General features: G+C 50.7%; 4 protein-coding genes across 4 annotated transcripts; 3 read left to right on the top strand and 1 right to left on the bottom strand.

The window, feature by feature from the left end:
- Positions 1–4,137: 4,137 nt before the first annotated feature.
- TRIREDRAFT_108188 (uncharacterized protein) lies at positions 4,138–4,866 on the top strand (the record flags this gene model as incomplete). The annotated part of the gene is made up of 4 exons (XM_006966063.1): positions 4,138–4,244; positions 4,283–4,317; positions 4,439–4,581; positions 4,822–4,866. 4 exons carry the CDS (start codon positions 4,138–4,140, stop codon positions 4,864–4,866), a joined length of 330 nt encoding a protein of 109 aa, XP_006966125.1.
- A 5,118-nt stretch (positions 4,867–9,984) lies between these two features.
- Positions 9,985–11,568, top strand: TRIREDRAFT_122262 (uncharacterized protein; the record flags this gene model as incomplete). The annotated part of the gene is made up of 2 exons (XM_006966062.1): positions 9,985–10,696; positions 11,031–11,568. The coding sequence occupies exons 1-2, from the start codon at positions 10,344–10,346 to the stop codon at positions 11,566–11,568; spliced, it is 891 nt and encodes a 296-aa protein (XP_006966124.1). The 5' UTR covers positions 9,985–10,343.
- A 725-nt stretch (positions 11,569–12,293) lies between these two features.
- Positions 12,294–14,351, top strand: TRIREDRAFT_63151 (uncharacterized protein; the record flags this gene model as incomplete). Its single annotated transcript, XM_006966061.1, has 2 exons — positions 12,294–13,589; positions 13,647–14,351. 2 exons carry the CDS (start codon positions 12,294–12,296, stop codon positions 14,349–14,351), a joined length of 2,001 nt encoding a protein of 666 aa, XP_006966123.1.
- A 1,914-nt stretch (positions 14,352–16,265) lies between these two features.
- TRIREDRAFT_108185 (uncharacterized protein) lies at positions 16,266–19,496 on the bottom strand (the record flags this gene model as incomplete). The annotated part of the gene is made up of 9 exons (XM_006965939.1): positions 16,266–16,706; positions 16,797–17,078; positions 17,161–17,308; positions 17,414–17,618; positions 17,666–17,921; positions 18,053–18,314; positions 18,414–18,571; positions 18,992–19,061; positions 19,270–19,496. 9 exons carry the CDS (start codon positions 19,494–19,496, stop codon positions 16,266–16,268), a joined length of 2,049 nt encoding a protein of 682 aa, XP_006966001.1.
- Positions 19,497–20,930: the final 1,434 nt, after the last annotated feature.

Below are 20,930 nucleotides of genomic sequence, written 5' to 3'. Positions count from 1 at the left end.
GGCTGCGTCTTGTTGTAACAGGGCGGCCTAATAGGGGCAATTGCTATTTCTGTCTCTTCTTTAATCATTCATATAGTACCATGGAACACAGCTCATCCTTACAAAGTGACTTATGAAAATATTTCTCATAAGGAACGGAGTCATGAGGTGGGGGAGGATTACCATCCTCATTAAGGATGGCACACGTCTTTAGATCTTCATATTTCAGAGGCATCTTTGTAATGATCCTCAGAATTAGAGCGTTCAGGCTATCACGATCGGGCAGACTGGGTTTTCGTATAAATGAAACCGTAAACAATCTGTGGGCTTCCTGGCAGGTTGTAAGGGATTTGTCGCCCCAGAACCACAGACAGTAACGGTGCCCGGTAAATATCTAGTCACAAAGTAAATAAACGCCTGAATGGCAAGACGGAACGAGTCATGGAGCTCCTATCTGCAAAAAAATTCACTGAGACGGGCAACAAGGATAGAAGAAACGTGATAGTTCACATTAGCTGGCATTGTGTTTCGCAAATGGCAGTCATGATTCCAAATGATTGACAGCCTGATTGATGCGATTACGGCACATCGCTCGTTGCTTATTTCGTACAAGTTTGCTTGCTGATAAAGAGGAGCTTGGAACGAGAGAGGATGAGAGAGCGTCATGCTGATTATACGGTTTAGGAATTATTTGTTTCGGCATTTGTTGTTTGCGCGTACTCGTACTAGGATGGACAGATTTGGATCCTGGGCGGCTTCCCAAGAGGGGAATGACAGGCGATGAGTATAGTACATATTGTTGACGAACGTGCTCTAGTCGATGCACAATTTTCTTAACTTGGACATATTAATCTTCGGAGAAAACTAAACATCAGGCTCGTTATCGAGATATCGCCTCCGTATCGCCGAAATGGTTGTGAGGCACACAACGACTGGGCGTTTTCAGCAGAGTGGAAGTACAGTAAGTGTTTGAAGCCACGAGAGTTACGATAACCCCATGTTCTCGTATTACTTTAATCTCTGGCGACTATTCTTGCCAATGATTACACATCGTATAGCAAGAAGACAACATGCCCTCCCCGGACTCACTAGGACTTCCCCACCGAAGGGGGAATGCTCCGTAGCTACAACTACACCCCCCTGTTTCTTCTATTATTCGGGAGAGGGCGCAAGCGTAATATTCTGTGAACTGAACAAGTAGAGTTCCAGAGTATAAAGGGCAAAGGAAGGGGAAAAAAGGCGGAGAGATCCACACGTCAGATTGGTGGCCCGCCGCAGCACTCGAATGACTGACTGAACGCTTGAGAATGAGGTGGAAAGAAGTGACACTTGTTCGTTTCAGGGAAACGCTGACATCTTGAGCGGTATAGTGCTCTACTGCTACACCCAAGGGGCAGTGAAGGAGACGTGCTGTTAACACTAGGTGTCAATCAAGGAGATCTCGGGAGGTCTGAGGCCTGGAGGTTGGCTGTTGAACCAAGGAAATGTGGTCTATTGTAAATCTGTCCGAATTGCTCAGACATTGATGAGCACATGAAGTGATCATGATAGACGACGAATGAAAGTATAAACTGTTGTAGGAGAGCATGGGCTACGGATGATTAGTAGTCTCCCAGAGACGATGTGGTAATCCTGGTGTTATCACAGAGCACAATCTTACTGTCCCATTGTATTGCAAAGTGCATGAGCAGCGTGCAAAGCCGTAGACATGTGTTAGCCTTTGCATGCCAGATTCCAAAGAGCGCGTCAATACCTACCTACTAGTAGGTAGTTTAGAAAGAGAAAAGGCCGAAGGGTACATCCGGAGTAATGCGGAAATATTTCCTCCGTTATCCCACAACTGCTCGTCACATCATTACTCTTGCTCCCGTAAGCACGACAGCTGCTGTAACTCATGGCGAACAAACATTCGGAATATTTGTTACATGTACTTGCTCTGTCAATGAGATACAGTCTCCCCCATTCTCTCTCTGGTTATGGGGTTTGGAGTCTTAACTGCTATGGTGTAAGCCCAGTCATGATGACAAGTTGCGGGCATTATTTTGTCTTGGGTCGTTGGAGATACTAGTATTCTCCGCTTCGGAGAGCTTGAAAACGGCGAGCAGGACGTGAGTTTGTCAAAGCGGGCGCATATGACCATGCCGAGTGTCGGGCAAGTTTTGAAGAGAGGCAACATGACAGAGTTGCTCATACGAACGACGGTGATTCACTTACATGAATGGAGCCACTTGTACGAGCACGAAGAGGCAAGACATTGAAGACAGGTTTGTGTGTAATGCCAAGGGAACTGATCTCACAACTCACCAACCGCCAAACGAAACACACCCTCTTCCTTCTGAAACACACGAAATCGGGACTTTTCGTGTTTCTCCATCTTCATACTGTGTGCGTGGGAGTGTGTGTGCTAGTGATATGTCTAGAGGGGTTGTCGATGCAATCCAGTCGCCTGCATCAACCACTCATCGAGTCCATTGAAACTCATCGAGCCCCATTAACCCTCTCAATGTGACGCCCATTCCCATCACTTCTCCTCTTTCTAACATGGTGTGTACAGATAATATCTTATCAGTTTCCCATGTGGCGTGCTGTGGTGCGGCGTTGACCAGCCAGTCACGCAACACCAGCTGTCCGACATGAGAGACGCCTTCTCATTCAAGGACTGTCTGCATACTTGTACAGGACATAGTACTAGTGTCAGAGGGGAGGACTGTTTTCAAGTTGTCCAATCCGACGCGCTGTTGTGGTTCCTCTTTGATATCGGTCGTGCAAACGAGAACGAGACACACCTGCTGCTGCTGCTGCTGCTGCGAAAAGGCGCGCATGCAGCTTTAACGCATGTCCATATATGCACTGTATAGCCAGCTTTCCCGCCGAGCAGCTCAACAAGAGTACATGGTCCTAGTCTGGTCATTCCGTCGCATCTTGCAATTCGCAAAAAGTTGACAGTTTTGCCCGCGAGCCAAGAGCTGAACAGCTCTATGTACTCAACCCACACTAGCAGGGTGCAGATGTGCGGAGCAGGCCATCAAGGGACTTTGTTCGTATCAAGGGACTACTGGATTACTGAGTTCCCTACGGGGCAATGACAAGTGTCGATGCAACAAGGAACGGCCATTTGTTTACAGCTTGACACCGTACCCGGTTGCAGACAGTTCCTATCTTACACTGAGTAGTCCTATTTGAACAGTCAAGAATCTCTATTTGAACAGTAGTGGTCTGTGCACCTACTGAATTCGCTGCGCCTACACCAGCACTTCCATGACCACACACCCCTTTACAGTGTGCCCTGATGGAAATGCCCATATCCCACATAATAACAACACCATGAACGTCAATATCGCGATCTCTGATAGACTCAATATCATTATTGTCATCGACCTAGAATTGAGGAGCGTGCCTGCGGAGACGGGCGCGGCAGCTGCAGAGGCAGCAGCAGAGGCAGCAGCAGGGCTGATTCCATAGTCGTGATGTTCAGCGCCCTCTAAAACGACTGCCAGTATGCTATCCAACACTGTACTCTGGTGTATGGGTGTGGTAGACAGTACTAAGGGGGTTGCTCTAGCTGGTGGCACAGACCACTACTGTTCAAATAGAGATTCTTGACTGTTCAAATAGGACTACTCCTTACACTTGTGTTCCTCGGTATCTCGTCCAGGGGGCGTGTTGCCATCACTCGCAGACGCAGCATGACAAGCGACGTAACACACGAAATTGCCGAAGGACAAAGTTGCCCGAAAGCAGTTTGCGGGATAATCAACGGGGCATAGCGACAACAACTACTTGCTATCGGCAAAGTCTACAAAGGAGGCAAAAGAGCTGGAAGATGGAATCAATTCGGCGGCGTCGGACAAACTTGTCTCTTTGACACACCCACCCCTGGAACAGTTGTTGGTTGCCGTATTATCCCCTTTGTCCCCTTGAGTTGAGGCTTTCTGCGGGTCAACCGGTGGGATTTTTGGGCTTTTCATTTTGTCCGTTCCATCAGCTCCGTCCCCAGGAACCCGGTCAACCCATGACAAAAGGCCCAGAAAGTCTTGACTCGTCATGACAGCTCAAACGGTCCCCATCGAGGCAATGGTGTTTGCCTGAGATCCCCCTTCGTCGCACGATTGACGTTTCTCTACAGTCCAAACGAAACCCGGACTGTCTATTGTCCTCATGGCTTCCCTGGCAGAACTGTTGGTTAGGCTAACCGGGGTATTATTTGTGCCATTCTCCTTGCCAAAAGGCTATGCGCAGCGGACGTGGATCCTGGTAAGCGGACAGTACGTTGAGCCTGTTACTCAAACTACCTATCCATCAGCCATTCTCTGCAGGACAAGACTGGCATTACTTCTCGTAGGTAGACACAGCAGAGGTACGGAGGAAGCTTTCAAAAGAAATGTCCTCGCGTCGCTAGCATTTTGGGCCTAATGCTAGCGACGCGAGGACATTTCTTTTGAAAGCTTCCTCCGTACAGATGCCCGAAATGCGGCCTTTTACAGAGTCGAGCAGCATCTCGATCCGTGCCTGATACGCTCATTCCGCCTCCTCTCCTCAAAACCCTCCGTGTCGGCCCAACGCGCCAACTGGCGCACAAGCAGAAAAAGAGGCGTATTTCTCGTACGTATTTCTCGTACCCGACTGCGATCCGAACAATGTCTCGCCCTGCGATAAGCATCTCCGTAGCCTCCCCATAGGTTGCACTAGTTCAAGTGGGATGGATGAGAGGGAGGGAAGAAGGGAGAAAGAGTTTGTTACTTGTAGACTTGGCATCAACGGATCTCGTAGTAGTTAGTTGCCCATCTCGCCGTCGCAGTCTGGGCAACTTGTGTTGTTACTATCTATTCCTTGATGCTACAGGATAGTGTCTGGACTAGTTTGCTGATTGCGGGAGGCCATGGATAGGAGAGGAAAGAGTTGGCCACCCGCATGATAGTTGAAAAGCAAAAGGCCGCCCAGGGTATTGTCGCTCTAGGTAGGTGGCATACAAATACAAATAGTTGCCCCAGCGTCAAAGTTGACTCAGCCCAGCTTTTTTTATAAAACCTTGCCCACCGACAAAAGAAGGTCATCAAAGTATTTTGAACAACTCTGAGCCGTAGGTGGAAATAAGCATTGACGGGCTGATGCATGGACAATGGCAACGCGCCCCCCCAAGTCATAATACCGGGGTGGGCTGACGTCGAGGATCTGCTGCGTGAGCTAGCACGACTCGGTGCAGAGTCCCGTCATCAGTATTCTTCATTGTTTAATCATGATTTGTTTTGTCTTGAGAGAGTTTCCATCAATCAGTAATCACAAATCACATTCAGCACCTCTTTGAAGGATGGGGGGGATGTGGAGGTTGTCACTGGACTGGAATTGGTATGTCCAGCTGTGTGCTCCAACCGAGTCTGGTTTGGGTGGTGCGAGTTCCTTCGTAGGTAGGCTCGTATGTCCGAACTTCGCATTAGAGGGTATAGTAGTATAGTAGCAATTGGATTCACTCAGCCGAGAAAGGACTCTCGATACTCTCTCGCACACACACTCCCAGCCGCTCGGCTTCGTTTCGGAGTAGTTGCTACGGCTGTTGGGCCTCTCGCGTCAGCGCAGAAGCATGTGTCCGCGGCCACGGGATTGGACGGCGGCCCGAGTCTGAGAGTGTTGGCCCAAAAGGTGCTGTAAGGGAGAGGCATGCACATGCAAATTTGCTGCCGCTTGTTCCTCGTCGTGTCTGTCAATCTCATACCAGGCCTCGCTAGGCAATAGCCATTGAACCGCACTGCTACCTTTGTTTATGCAGCTCATTCTAAGCGATCATGATGGATGGTGACGACCAAGTGGGCACTTCTGTAGGATTCGAAATCCTCCATCCTAGAGCCAAGGGAACTAGCCAGCCCCAAGGGGGGGAGATGATGAGTTGAACCAACAGCCGAAACTCAATGTGAACCGTGTGCAATCGGCTATCGGCCTACATGTATATACGTTACCATTAGCAAGAAGAAAGTAGGGGGTTGGAGCTTGATACTTGGCGATACAGCAGCCTGATAACCTCACATCATCAATGCCTGCATTAGCCGACACAGCCAATTAGAGACAACTGGTAGTGGACAGCAAAGACTGCCAAGTTGACACGGTACATGTATGTTTAGCTGGAAAGGATGGGGGGGGAAAAAACAAGAAGCCTGGGGTATTTATTTTTGTGTGCGTATCCTGATGCCTTCTTGTAATCCCACCGACTCTCTTGTGGTCGTTCTCCGGCCTTTTCCTGCAATACGCACTCGATACGCATCCAGGCAATCGTATTGGTTTAGAGGGGGGACGGCTCTAGGTTGATTTGTGGTAGCATTGCCTGGATCTCGGGCTGCTTACTCCGTACTGCGTGAGTAAGTGCATGTATCCCTGCCGAATCAGGTATGTGCAAAAATGCGTACCAATCCTCCTGGGAAGCAAAAGGGCCCGCAGGAATGGAGAAGAAATGAAGAGTAGGAACAAAACTGTCAAAGTCAAAGCCCGGTGCTTCCAATGGGATCAAGTCAATGACAACAAGACTTGACAAAGAAAGCTCCCTGCTGTGTCAAAACGGGCAACTCACCGTCATCCGGCTCTTTGCTCCATCGTCCACGTTATTCGCAACTGTATCAAAGCATCTGTCCACGAATTGCCTGTTCCAGACGTTTGCAGTATTCGTATTACACGCCCCCCTTGTCTCTTCCTCACTCCCCTCCCCTTCCCACCCTTGCATCTTCATGTTCGAAGTAAGTACCTTCTTTAGCTTCTTCGGAGTCAATCTCGCGCAAAATACTACATCCGATACCTGGAGTTTCCTTCTTGGTAGTGGGAATTCGCGTTTTGGGAGGTTATAGTTGGTTTTTGTCTGAACGGAACGACAGGAAAGGCGGATTTCCACTTGTATGTATATCCTTCTCGCACTCGGCAACTTACTCCTCGCTGTCGTTTAACACAGTTCCTTTAGCAGGCAACAGCGCGAAACAAGCGATTCATGCACCGTCATGCTCTTCTCGGCAACTTGACGTCTCTTGCTTCATCCACTGATCCCGATCCTCCACGACATCCCCTATTGAACAATCCACACGGAAGATCCCTTCCTTTCGTACTTCGTACTCCCTATTTTTCAGTTTTGGCAAGTCTTGGTGATCTGTCAGATAAGAATGTGCGCAACAATGAGTTTGAACTTCGCGCAACTTGTCCGATGATTCGTCTCCGTCGAGTTCTCTTTCCTTCTGTCAACTTGGATCGAGCCATCAAGATGTCTTGGCTCCAAACAGCTGCGTGGCGGCCTGTTAGTAGAGTTTCGGTCACGACAGCCATCAACAGACAAAAACCGAGGCTCAGACGCAAAGTGAATAATGTAAAGAGAGGAATAAGAGCCAACAGATGAGCCCTGTATTTGCCCATACATAATTCTTTTGAGCGCTTCATAATAAGTTTTCGGGGGGTATCGCCCATTTAAATATCTGGTCGCTGCGACTGGGTGCAGACTTTTGGTTAAACGTGGGAGGCCGATGTCATTGCTTCCGTAGCTGGCCGGAACTTGCCACTTGGTATGTATCAATTCTCCCGCAAAATACATACATTTCGAACTCTACATAGCCGGCATCGAGCAAAATCTTATAGTACATGTAATTTTAGATAAACAGCCGTCAGAACGAACTATTCCAACGCAAGGTAGTAGTGGTCGCAGCGAATACCACCTGAAGTTGGGTTGAAGGAAGAGAAACAGGCACGGCACAACCGCATTTTGCAGAGGGCTAAATAACCACAGAATAGAATGAGTAATAGTAGTGTTGTTGTGTAAATAATTCTGAATTTTTCCTGTCCGCCAAGCAATTGCACTCCTGTCTCATTTTGAAGTTCAGCCGCAAAAGGGCCTGGGCGCTGTGAAGCCATCGGTTGGCCTTATTGCGCGTTATTGATTTGGCTGAATCGGACGAGTCGATCCTTGGTTGAACCACTTATCTCCTAGTCTGCTGCGTATTGCCTGTTAGTGACTGCCTAGCACGCACTGGGTTAGGGGTAGCAGTGAGTACTCTCCAGCTGCTAGAAGACCGGAGAACGGAGTTATTTCACCAGCGAATATTCCATCAAGTGCTGGCCGAGCAAAGTGCTGTTGCTACGGGGTGCATGAGATGTGGCTTGGTTCAATCTTGGATACTGTCACAGGCAGGCAGCTTCGTGTTTGCTGGAACCAAGCAGCCAATCAGCCTCTGGATGATTCTCGATTCACAGACTCATGTTCGATCTTCTTGCTCTGGCCCGTTTACGATCTGTTTCGCCCCGGCGCGCTTCGTATGCGTAATAGCTCGATATGACTTCTCCCACACACGCTCGACGGTGATTGGTTATTTGCCGCATGTTGACACCTACCCAGGTAGCTCGTGCATACTTGTACATACCGTAGATACATAAGGTAGGATGTGATGTCGCCGTTCTGCACTATACGTAATGCATCATGGCCTCCAACTTGTCACAAACAGCATCTACAAGTACCTGGTTCTAAATGCATGACAAACCGGCAATGCAGGAATGAATAGCTGTCTGGCATTCAGGCCGTGGTGCATCTGATGCAATGTACTATACAAAGTGTTGCCCATCACTGAGTCCTGTCTCAGCGCTTTGTCCTGTGCTGTGCTTGATGGTACAACCAACCAACAAACATCAACTCGCTCCATGTACTGCTCGTAATCGAAGTATGTACGTAAGTATGTATGTACGGGCATGTACCAGGATCCAACGCCCGAGTCAAGCCAATATATCATGCGCCCATCCCTTGAGCCAGCAGAAACTAACCAACCAACCCCAAGGCTTCTGGTGTCGTTTCTGTCTCATTCATTCATTACCCGTTTACGACAACCCTCTCACACACCCCTGCCAGCGCCTCCACTCGTCACCTACTAGACTACTAGGTGCTACTATGGACAGTCAAGACAGTCCATGGGATTCGTCGCAGTACGAGAGTACTCGTAGGTACCTACCTCTGGAATAGCTTCAACTTGGGAGTGGCAGTGAACATGAACTCTAGATAGGCGTTCCATATCACACACACACACACACACGCCCCCTCCCTCCCTCCCTTGCTCCCTTCTTCTGCCCTCTCGCCTCTATTTGGCCTCGCTTGCTTCTTGTCATATGAACAAAGCTTCCATTCCGTCACGTCAAACTTGTCGATTTTCTCCCTCTTCTTTCGATCTCGCCTGCGCTTCTTCGCCTTTGCCTCATTTTTCTTTGTCCTATTTCTGGCAGTTCTTGCAGTTGTGGCTGGGTACATATTTACCTAGGTAGTATAGGTAGCAATAAGGAGAGCAAACAAAACTGACACATGGCGAAACACCAAGCAAGATACTATAAATTCCAGTGCTTACCTATGGTTCCTCTCGTCATCGCCTTCTTTGGCTGTCCTGTTGCGCTCTGCGACTAGGTACATACATACAGTGCAACACGCTTCTTCTCCTTGTCCTCGCCTTCACCTCCATTTCTTCGAGTCAGTTCAGAAACAGTCGACGGCAGATCTTTGTCCAGGTCTGTCAAGTCCACACACAGAGCTGTAATACTAGCCTTTGCACCACTTTGTAGTGCACAGTACTGTAGTAGTAGGTATCTTTCTGATTATTCACGCAATTCCGCCCTTGTATAATCATCCTCTATTTCCCCACCAGCTGTCGTTTTTTCGCACCCTGTTTGTTCGCTCGCTCTTTCGCTCGTCTCTCTCCCTTCGCATCAATCGCCCACGCCTCCCCCCCCTTCACTCACGCCCTTTGCACGCCCCCCTTGTCGCCGATTAGACTCAGACTCGCAGCCGATCAGGTCTCGTTGGTTTCCGGGACCCGACAATCTCTCTTCAGTTCAGTTCAGTTCAGTTCAGTTCAGCCCAGGACACGACGCAGAAGCTACTGCTTGCTTGCTGCCTTTTTTTCCCCTCTGGAATATCATTCCGAGATATTTTCCTCCTTCCTTTCTTTTCCTTCACTTCTACCATAAAATTTCCCCATATTTTCCCTCGACCTTGATAGGTTTCAAAGCTGCTCGCCATCACGTGTTGATACCTCTCTCTCTTGCCTTGATCAGCCCGGGTTCCTTTTCTGAATACCTTCATACCTTCTTTTTGCCCAACTGCCGTCTTCAGCCTCGTCGCTCTATCGGCAAAACCCTCTATTGGGGCATATAATACTTGGCCTCCCGCGCATCGGCCATCACAGCCATCAGACACCCCCCCAGCAAGGTCGATCTTGGTCGCAGCCACAGCTGACAGGACAAGACAAGACGGGAACACGGGCCAGCTTTGGCCTGGTCTGGTACGGCATCGAGGCCGTCTCTGTATATATCCGCCTCCCCAGCCCGCGGTCAGCGCTCGCAAGGCTCCAATAGAGAGGGCTCAACACATCATGGAGACCATTGCTGTCGAGCATCAGTATTCGCGGACGCCTCCGAGGCTGTCCACCGAGACCAGCATGGCCTCTCTTTCGTCTCGAGATCTGTCAGAGAAGCGGGAGCTGCCTCACCACCCGATGCTCAGCACGGCCGCGCTGCTGAATCCCATCATCGAAAAGACGCCGCCGCCGGTTGTTGCTGAGCCCGTGCCACTGCATTTGCATTCTCAGCCTCAGCCTCCCCAGTCGCTGCACTCGCAATCAACCTCGCACTCGCTGTCGCGCTCTCCAGTTGATATGGCGCCTTCAGCTTCGACGACGCCTCCGCGAGAATCCATTGACAGATCGGTCACGAATGGCTCTGCAAAGTGAGTATCTGGTTTTCCTTTCATCTCTGTCTCTGTCTTTTCATCACGTGTATATCACTATTCTATCCTTGACCCAGTTCATGTGGTTCCATCGTCATGATTCTTTTGCATCTGCCTGTCTTCTCTCTTCCAAAAGGCTTCTCCATCATCGCATATCTCGCTTGTCAGGAAAGTCTCCGCGGCACGCAGCACGAACCACTTTATAAAGGCCTCGCCCTTGATTCATATCCCGCGCCACTGCAGCTCGAGCCAAGCTCAGTTCTCGTGCAACACCAACTCTGTCCTCTCCCCCCTTTTCACACACTATCTTCCCCTGCTTCTGTTTCACGGCAAGTCCAATAAGACGCACACAACTCCGCACACCCCCAGCGGCAGGAACAAGTCCAGAAGCAATCCAGAGGCCACGCAAACCGGAAGACCTGGCTGCGATTCACCGTCCTCCTATCACCGCAGTGGGGTTTTTTGCCTGCCAGTGCCCGAACTTCTTCTCGTCCTGGACTGCTTCTTGTGCCTCGTGCTTCCGTCATGTCTTGCCCGCGGCCCAGCTGCTGGCAAACTCGGTCGCCATGGCCACTGCTTCCATGGCTTCCTCCTCCTCCTCTTCTTCTTCTTCCTCTTCCCCTCATCTACCTCTCTGCCAAAAGCCACGCATAACGCACAGTCTCTCTTTACCGGCACGTCCAGCAGAGCGGATCAGCCGTTTTGTTCGCATCGGAGACTTACAACACACACCATCTCCTCTACCGACAATCCCCCGTCTCCCTTGCTTCGCGGTTGGCCATCAGTGTGAGACTCAATACCCATGGGCAACTCATCCGTCACAGTCCCTTGCAGTCTTCGCCAAAGGTGAGCTGAGTGTGTCGGGCCACTGATTGGCCCATGCCCTCTCTGCGTCTGCAAGCCTGTCCTAGTCGATCGAGCTGTGTCGCTCCCAGACCTTGCCTCACGCCCAGTGGCGTAGACAAGAGACGCAGACGCACTTGATCCATTGGAAGACCCGGTGCAACGTGTTCCCGTGGGAATGGACGGCCTATAAACGATGGGCTGTGCACGGCAGTGGCCAGACCCCGATCTTGCATTTCCGCCTGGCCGCTGGATCTCTACCCTATCCCAGTCATCCCGTTGCTGCTCGTCTCAATCACATGCCGCTTATGGACTCTTTCTTGCTGGCGCTTTGGACGGCGAGTTGCTGTCCGGCTTATCGCGGGCTCTGATGCCATCTGTTGCTGGCGATCCTTGCATCCTTTGTCCCTTGTACGGCTGCTGGCTGAGAACAACCCTCGTCATCTGCCCGCGGGTGGCAACACGGAATTCAGAGTGTGAGGCAGAAGGAGGAATTGCACTTGTCCTACGAGACATCTCAATCCTTGTGTCTTCTTCCTCTTAGCCCTTTTCCTGTGTTAGGCCTCGGGTCAAAGTTGACCAGCCCGCTTAGCTTTTCCCATTCGCTCGCCAGTTTGTCACCTGGCCAAAGCTCTTAAAGAATTCTTTTCATCTTCACCTCTGTTTTCCATCTCCGTCTTGTCTCCTCTCTATCCCTCTCTTTTAATATCTTCTCTTCAATTGATATATCATTCTTTCGTTCACACACGCCGACATGCTTCAACCGTCGTCGAGCTCCTCCGTCCTCGGCGACGAGCCATCAACCGCGCCCTCAACGCCAGCTGACCCAGATTCTAGACCACTCAACGACCACAAACCAGTTGACGACAACGAGGCAGAAAGCGAGCTTAGTGAGCCAGACAGCACCGTTCGATCGCCATCAGGGGTGGGTCTCACCGATCCGGAGCGCTCCATCGTCGCTGAAGCCATGGCTAACGGTCGTCGAAAGTCGTCGCCTCTCCGCGTCACGTCCGAGAATGAGGACGAGGCCATGACCGACTCGCCAGCAACTGAACCCGCGGGCTTCCACTATCCCAAGCGCAAGCGCAACTCCGTCTTCACCGACCTCAGCGAGAGCAAGATGGAGGTCCACACCGACGGATCAAGGGCTTCTCTGCCCGCCCAGGGCCTCAAGCCCAAGTCGTCGCGACAGAGCATGGGAAGCGTCCGCGGCGTCTTGCTGGGCCACTGGAGAGACTCAACCATCCCCGACCCTGAGCACCGCCACGCCGTGATTGGCTTCATTGACAGTCGCGAACGGTTGCGCACTCGCATCCAGCCCTTCACCCTCACCAACGAACCGATCAGCGGCGACTACCCCATGCCTCCGGGACCTGGCGGCAGCTGGGTTACGTTTGAACGGGTCGTCTTCTCCAAGCATCTGGTCGGCCTTGATCACTTCCAGGTCAAGGAGTATGTGAGGCTTCGCACGGACAGCAAAGAGGAGACGGAAGAGGAGCGCAAAGCGGCCGAGCTCGCGGCAGTCAAGGAGGCCATCCGCAGAGTCAAAGAGAACCCGGCCTTTGATAACCCGACAACTCAGCCCCCTATAGCCCACGGGCCCGAACTGCCCGAGTCGGCCTTTGCCATTGGTCGCCCCGATGCCAAGCGAAGACGGGTGAGCAGCGGCTTTGCGGCCATCAACACAGGCGGCAGCAACAGCCCTCCGGAGCGTTCGCCTTTGCTGTCGTCCCAACCGGCCCTGCAGCCCCGGCCGGCCCATGTGCCCAAGCTACATGGTCCACTGCCGGGCACTCGGCCCACGCGCATCTTGTTGGGCTATTGGAGGGGCTCCAGCGAAGAAGACACCCGGGACCGCCACGCCGTGTATGGCATCCTGGGGCAGAATGACATGTTCAGAGTCAAGGTAGTCCGCGAAACCCGTGACGGCCGCTTCGTCGATGGCAACTTTCCCTCAGGCGCGGGCGCATTGTGGATTCAATATGAAGAAGTCGAATTCGAACCGCACCTGAAGCCTCTGCAAAGAGTCGAGATCAAAGAGTACTGCAGAGTCCGCCAGTATCAGCTGGATCAGGGCGAGCTGCCAGAGGACCGCGTTGGCAATGAGATCAGGGCCGTGCAGGAGGCGCAGGCCCGCGCAGGCTCCGGCTACAGACACATCCACCAGCCCATTGCGCCGTATCAACCCATCGCTACTGACGACGTGGACCTGGCGAATCAATCAGAAGTCAATGGAGTGCAGCCCGAAGTTCGACAGTCTCGCCGCGGCGAATCTCGGGCCACGCCTCGACAGTCCTTCACCGAGACCGACGTGCGCCAGCCGCGCGCCTACGCCGAGCAGGAGCCCTCGCGTCCCGACTCTCGCGCCACGAACCGCAGCCAGAACACGGACGGAGTGGAGCGGGCTCATGCGCTTGCCCGCAGGGAAATTGCGCGCGTCGAGGCCGCCCAGGGCCGTGCTGACCGGCATGCCATGCACCGCGAGCGGGCCGCTGCCCTCGTTGCCGATGCCGCGGCTGCGGCTGCTGCGGCTGTCGCTGCATCGGCGCCGCTCCAGTCTCCTACCACCAATGGCAGGGCTCCCTTCTACGAGTCGGAGGACATGCAGCGTCTCAACAAGGTCTGGGCTCGCCAGGAGATGCTGCGTCTCAAGGCCGGTGCCGAGGACGCCAAGGTGTACGACGGCGTCAAGTATGAGCGCAAGACCAACGGGCCCTTTATGGGCAAGCTCGTCTCGCAGGGGACCATTATCAACATTGATGGCGAGGACTACGTTGAGTACCGCGTTCTCACCAAGCCGTCCTTTTTCTAAGTCACCGCGCTTGGAATCCCAGACGAAAAGACTTTGAGTGTCGATTGCTGCGAGACACTCGAGCTTCTCAACTCCTTTATTCTTCAGGTCCTTTTCATAAGCCACCTTTCCTTCATCTCCTACTTGTCTGATCTTGTTTCCCATGTCTATTAGGGTGGAGAGATGTACACAGGGCTGCCTAGAGATATGTATTCCGCGAAGCAGCAGACCAGGGCGGTATATTTGCGGCATGCACATGGGCGTTATTTCTTCTTGCATCTCCTTTGTTTCTGCCGAAGAGAAGGCAGGCCTTTTGCTTTTGGACTTGTTCTTCCTTTCTTTTCGTGTTCTCGTTTGTTCTGTGTTGGTTTGCTTGCGCTTATATCCGGCTGCGTCTTTCCTTGACCATTCTCTTCCTTTTCTCCTAATTCCTTTCTCATCTGTGTCTGGTCGGTTCATGTCGTTCTGAGTCATCTCCGTACTACTTTTCTTTGTTGTCTTGGCTCTGAATACCCTGCTTTCTTAAAATGGTTGTTAGCCCTCAGGGGAGGTAATCGCGCAACAAAGGTGATGGAGGTTCTTGTCTTTTATCAAGAAGTTTTCGATGTTGGGGGTCTAGAATTAATACTAGATTGGTAATGAGACTTTGTTTATACTCCTCAGCTCGAGGGAACTGGTGTATTGTCAGTGATTTTTTCTTCATCACGAGAGAACTTCTTGTCTCGCTGTAGGATGTGAGATGCTGCTATTCAGAGAGTGCTATTGTCACATGGACGGCAAGATATGGGATGATGAGGGCTCTTGGGACGATTGCCTTTGCTAGATAGCGGTCTTTGGTATGCCTGAATGTAACTACGGCTGCTCATATCTAGTCAAACATTTGACTGCCCAATAGCGAAGAAAGAGGGATGGGGGGCTCAAGAATATCCGATCTTGTGGTTGGCGAATCTGGGCAAAGAAGTTGATGGACCTGGGTCTTTGACATGAGACACCTTTCTTGAAGTTGAAGTTGTTCTATGACCTGACTCCCCGCAACTGTTATGTACATACCTACTTCAAGAGATCTAATGAGTAGGTCCTTAAAGAAGTACTTCATCACTTGTGTGTTTATAATTTTAAGTCGAACTATCTAGCTAGTTTGCTCAAATCGTAAATGTACAGAAGCTTCTGATACATACAGAGATAAAACAAACCCAACGTACACTGCTTTCCTTTACAGTTCGCTAAAGTAATATGCTGTGAAGCTATCAGGGATATTGATGGAACAGTCTGCTGAGCTACCAGTGCCAGTCTTCCTCCTGCGTCGTCATCGTCGTCATCAGTGCAGCGGCCATTGCCAGGGCCCTTTTGTTAGCTGAAGCTATAATACATCAGCGAGTCGCGTATAGTTGAGAGCGGGATAAGAAGATTATTTGGCAGGTAAGCTGTAAGACTGACCCATTATGCAGAATGAATACCCCTACAACTCATGATAAGGCGTCTACAAGCGCATGGGGACAGAAGCTTTATTATAATATAGATAAACTTCACTACCTATACTAATAGAAAGAGCAGCCATAGAGTACCTGAACTTAGCTATCTAGTAGCTCTAGTTTAGATATATGGCCTGGTTAATTTACTAGAAATTATTAATATACCTAGTTCTACTAGATATAGATAGAAGCCATATCAGAAGTAGCAACTGTATCAGAGAGTAGAACATATTTTATCTATCTAGAAATATTAGCTAGATAAGGGTGCTAGACAGCCGCTCTCTACATCTTAGAATTGTAACGCGGTATGTGTTGTGGTGATGTAGAATTATACTAATAATACCTGTAAAATATACTACAGCCGTGAAGATAAAGAGGCAATCCCAGTAATTCTTCTTAACGCCATCTTGGTCAGGATTGACGGCGTCTTGGGGGGTCGGCGACTCGAAAACGAGTGTCTCTCTTAGCAATGGCAAAGAAGCAGGCCGATGGTCGAAAACTGTTCACCGCAACACTGCTGCTGGAGAACGCCTTGATCAGCACCATTGAGCCAGTCGTCAATCGGTAGCAGGGGCATGGCGAAAGCTGGCGACGGCATCACAGGGCGAAGCGAGGGCGTCTGAGACCAGTTCCAGAAACGGTCTCCTAGTCTCTCATCGACTGTCCATAAGCCATAATGAAGAGGGACACTGCGTGTAAGCGTGCGGATCGAGTCCCAGTCGGCCATGTTGAACTCGTACATGGTGCCATTCGTAAGCCAGGCATCTATTTCTACCGTCCGCTGACTGACATCAATATGCTTGAGGGGGTCGAACTTCTCAAGGCTGGGAACTTGGAGCCCAAGCATCATGGCGATGCCATGGTCTGGTCCTTTGGCTAGGGACATTTTCAGCTGATGACGAGCCTAAGGAACAGTGGGCAGGTCCCATCGATCGAGGATGTGCCACAGAATCTCTTCATTGGTGGCCGCAGGTCTGTCCCTTTTGATCCGAACAATCTTTTCGCAGTAATACGAGGCCAAAAATAACGTCAAGGCCTCAGTAGCATGTTTCTCTTGAAGCTCGGCGCCCACTGCCCACCTGTTGCAGTACTTGGTCATAGTCCGCACTAGGAAAAGGCTCTTTGACTTGACCGTATTCCAATCCCACCCATTTTCCTCAGCTTGAGACCTTGACAGGACGTGATACGGGTAGAAAACCCTCTCGCCACGACGGGGGGTCGGGATTGTCAGGAAGCAGTCAAACTCTTTCTTTGTGAGGCCATATTGCTGTCCGATCTTTGACAAGGGTGGGATATACAGTGTCCCTGCCATCCTTGATAGTCGAAGGCTGACAGTTGCCCCAGCAAGTTTCGCTCACGTGGAAGAGCTTCCGCCCATCGTGTCCAAGGAGTAAACGGTCAACTACGGGGAGTTTCTCGCCCGTTCTGAGCACCTCTCTTTGCTCTTCGGGTGTCCACTTCTCACACCTCTCAACTTCTTCGGCGTGTGGGAGCTCCAAAGAGAAACTGTATCACATGGTGGCCGCGTTCGCCAGCCCATTGTAAAGCCATGTCATTCTAGACTTCCACGTCTCAAGATCCAGCGAGGTGTCATCCTTGCAAATGATGGACTAGGCAATCAATGGCAGACAGAAATATGCTTGTATCTTCTTGTCGTAGTTGCCAGCGAATGTCGCGACGTTGACATTCAGATTCATGGCTTGTCGACGCAGCCCACCTTTAACGACGAAAGCGTACACGGCCTCCAGGATCTTGTCATGAGACCCGACACCCATATGAAGAACATGCCAGTAGTATGGATACTCGTAATACAGGTCTGCCATTATGGGGTAAGAGCGCAGAGAGTCGCCCAAGCTCACTTACATGGCTTCAAGCTCTGCGCTGATGGACTCAGGGGTTGCGCCAGGAAGCTTTCGATCAGTCTGTCCAGGTTCATCGCCAATGAAGTCTTGATGCGATACGATCCGAGATGCCGTGATCCTGACAAAACGTAGACTTGCGGTTTGAGAGACTGACGTCCAACACGGAAGATCTCTCCACAAGGATCGGTGTCCAGGGGAAGGGGATCCAGGAGACTCACAGCCGCTGTCATCCTCTTCTTGGACGGAGACGCCAAAGACTGGGACGTCATCATCATCGTCATCCTGAATGAATCTTCGTCCGCGGAGGACCTGACGATAAGCAGCCCGGACAGGGGGCGGAAGTTGCCGTGGGCGGAGAAGGTGTGTCAATGGCTGGGGCGTCATTGACCGGGACGTCATCATCATCGTCATCTTGGATGATTGCCTGAAGTGTATCCTTTGCCATGCCTAGTCCGCGCAGGGCCCGACGATAAGCGGCCCAGGCAGGAGGAGAAGATGCTGCGGGAGGAGAAGGTGCCGAGGGGGGGTGAGAAGGAGTCGGGGGAGGAAGAGAGGGCAAAAAGTACGCGTCTAATCGTCGTTGGCGCTTGTCTGATTGTGGTGTCGGAAGTGCAATTGAGGAGGCACTTTGCTTCTGCTGAGCTGCTCGTCTAGAAATATCTATAATAGTTACTAGTTAGCAGATGGACATTAAAAGGATTCGAAGAATAACTTGCTGCTGGGAGCCATGGTGCGGGCCGCAGACACACGCTGTCTTCACACGCGATAACCACGTTTGGAACTTCCTACTCCCTTGTCCATAGACGCAAAGTGACGGTCCCATGTATGTTCCAATAATGACAGAAGTCAAGGGACTGCTACTATCGGAGGCGCAAACGCGGACGACGACGGAGGACAGGAACTTGATCTACCACGTAGACCAAGGGTCGGCAAGAAGGATGGCATAGACAGGCGGGCAGACGGGCAGAAGACAGACGACGACAGGAGAAGAAGGGTAGAGAAAAGAAGAGAGCCAAGATACGGATAGACGATAATAATAAGAATAGCTGATAATCAATAGTGATAGCATATAATCAATAATAATAGATGGTAATAGATGGTAATAGACGACAATAGACGATGATAGATGGTGATAATTAATAGGAGAGAAGAGGAGAAAGGAAGAGATTAAGGTTAAGCATAAAACAGAGAGCAAAATGCTGACTTTATCATGCAGTCTACCAGTCAAGGCCATCATGACCGAGATCTTTCCCAGGTGATATTACAAGCCTCGAGTGAACCTCCTCTTTCCGAGTACCTGCGAGTAGCAACCGAAGTCTCTGCCTACCAAAACCCACTGCCAACCTTGCGTAATCGCTCCATCCTCAAGGACAACGGCCGTCCAGGGCATTCCAAGCCTACTTGCAATATAAGTACTGCTACCGTCTCAAGGCGTCAGCGTGCAGTTATCAGGAGGGCCAAGGAATACCTACCGCTACCTAAGGTACCTACTCACTTACCTACCCAGGTACATGAGGTATTGGTTCTCATCTCAGTTTGCGTCCTCGTATACTGATCGCCAGCTCGTGGCCCTTCGCCTGCCCCTTGACAATGTTCGTTACTTACATGATGAGATTGATTCTGCTTTCAACATTTCCTCCAGCCGCGACCTTTATCCTGCAGACCTTGTTCAACTGATTCAGGATGTCCTTGTTTAGTCGATAACCATTACAAGCAGTCTGTTTCCCTGGAAGAGCATCCTGAAAGGTCATGACGTTCATCATTGTATGGACGTCCAGGTGCTCGCCCTCGAAGCCCTCACACGGGATGAAACTGTTCATGCCTTTGGTCATGATAGCCATCTCCAATGACCTCATCCGTCATCGTCCACATCATATTGAGCAACTTTCCCTCTTCCCCTCCTCTTCCGATGACTTGGGAGGCCCCACGTGAGGCATCTTGATCGTGAGGCTCGTCACGAAGTGCCAGAATCTGAGCCACATCATGTTTGCTGCCCCCCTCGACCTTGATTGGGTTTACATTTGGCGAGTGGCAATGGCATCTGATTGTGGAGAAGAGATGGGTCGAGGTCTAGATGAAGATCCTAGACAAGGCCAGGTTCATGAGAATGAAACACTTCCCATTTGCTTCATATCTGGGATGATCGCGGCTCTGTGGGCAGGCCGCCTACATGATGTTGACCGCGGCCGGGGCCTGGGCTCCAACTCATATATATTTCAATGACCTGCTCTGACATCTGGCAGTTGTAGGGCATGTTAAGGACTCAATCCCAGTGGAACAGTCTCATCAAGTACAACCAAAACGAGCAGAATCATATCCATCATCTTCTTGGCAAACCTCAAGCCTTTCGTGAATTCAGATCGTGGAGATTTTAACAAAGAGGAGCTACCAGCGCACTTACGTTGCGGAAACGCAGACCAGACCGACAACAATGCCAACAGCAACGACCAGAGAATTGCCGGTATTATTTATGCCTGTTCGACAGTTAACCAAACTCTCAAGGGCGACATTACCTTGCTAGGAAGAAAGAGCTTGGAGCTCCTAGTCCCAGCCCTTATATGTTTTGGCATCAACAACGTGAGTGTAGAGCCACTTACCGCTATTGTTGATTCACCCACTCGGCAGCTGACCATGTCGATATTTACCGAGGCCAAGAAGTGATTCCTCGATATTGACCACGTGGGCACTTTTATATTGGCAAGCTACAGGCTTAAGGCCTGGCGGTCACCAAAGATGGAATCGTTCATTCATTTCAGAGTCAATCGAGAACACGTCTGCCGGGCGTTTGCGCAAGGTGAAGGTATAGACGAGACTCATACAGTTTTGACACCCCGGTCTTGCGATGGACATGATATAGAGCTACTCACGTCCTGTCGTTCTGATAGCGCTTGAATCTACCGTTAAAGGCAAACAATCACTGTCTGCTCTGTAACTTTGGTGCTACTATGAACGCTTTTGGAAGCATGCGGAGCTTCAAGAGTGAAAGAAGGTCAACATTGATCCAAGTTGTCAAGTGAGCGGCCATCCAGCACTCCAGCAGACTAACACCCTTGTTACGGGCAATGCTGCTGCTGCCGCTGCCGCTATCATGAGATGCAGAATCCCATCTCCTCTACTCTCTGTACTGCTTGCTATATCATTGTAATCTAATCAGAAGCATATAAGTAGATTTGATAGACAGAGTAGCTGAAGGAAACCCATGTCAACATCTTAGCTCTAGCTGAACTGACTTGGCACGCTGGATAGTCACTTAACGATGTCAGCTT

The sequence above is a fragment of the Trichoderma reesei genome, assembly GCF_000167675.1.
Source record: "Trichoderma reesei QM6a unplaced genomic scaffold TRIREscaffold_11, whole genome shotgun sequence".
Taxonomy (NCBI): Eukaryota; Fungi; Ascomycota; class Sordariomycetes; order Hypocreales; family Hypocreaceae; genus Trichoderma; species Trichoderma reesei.
The sequence above is the reverse complement of the archived record's forward strand: the minus strand, read 5'-3'. Positions and strand labels throughout refer to the sequence as shown.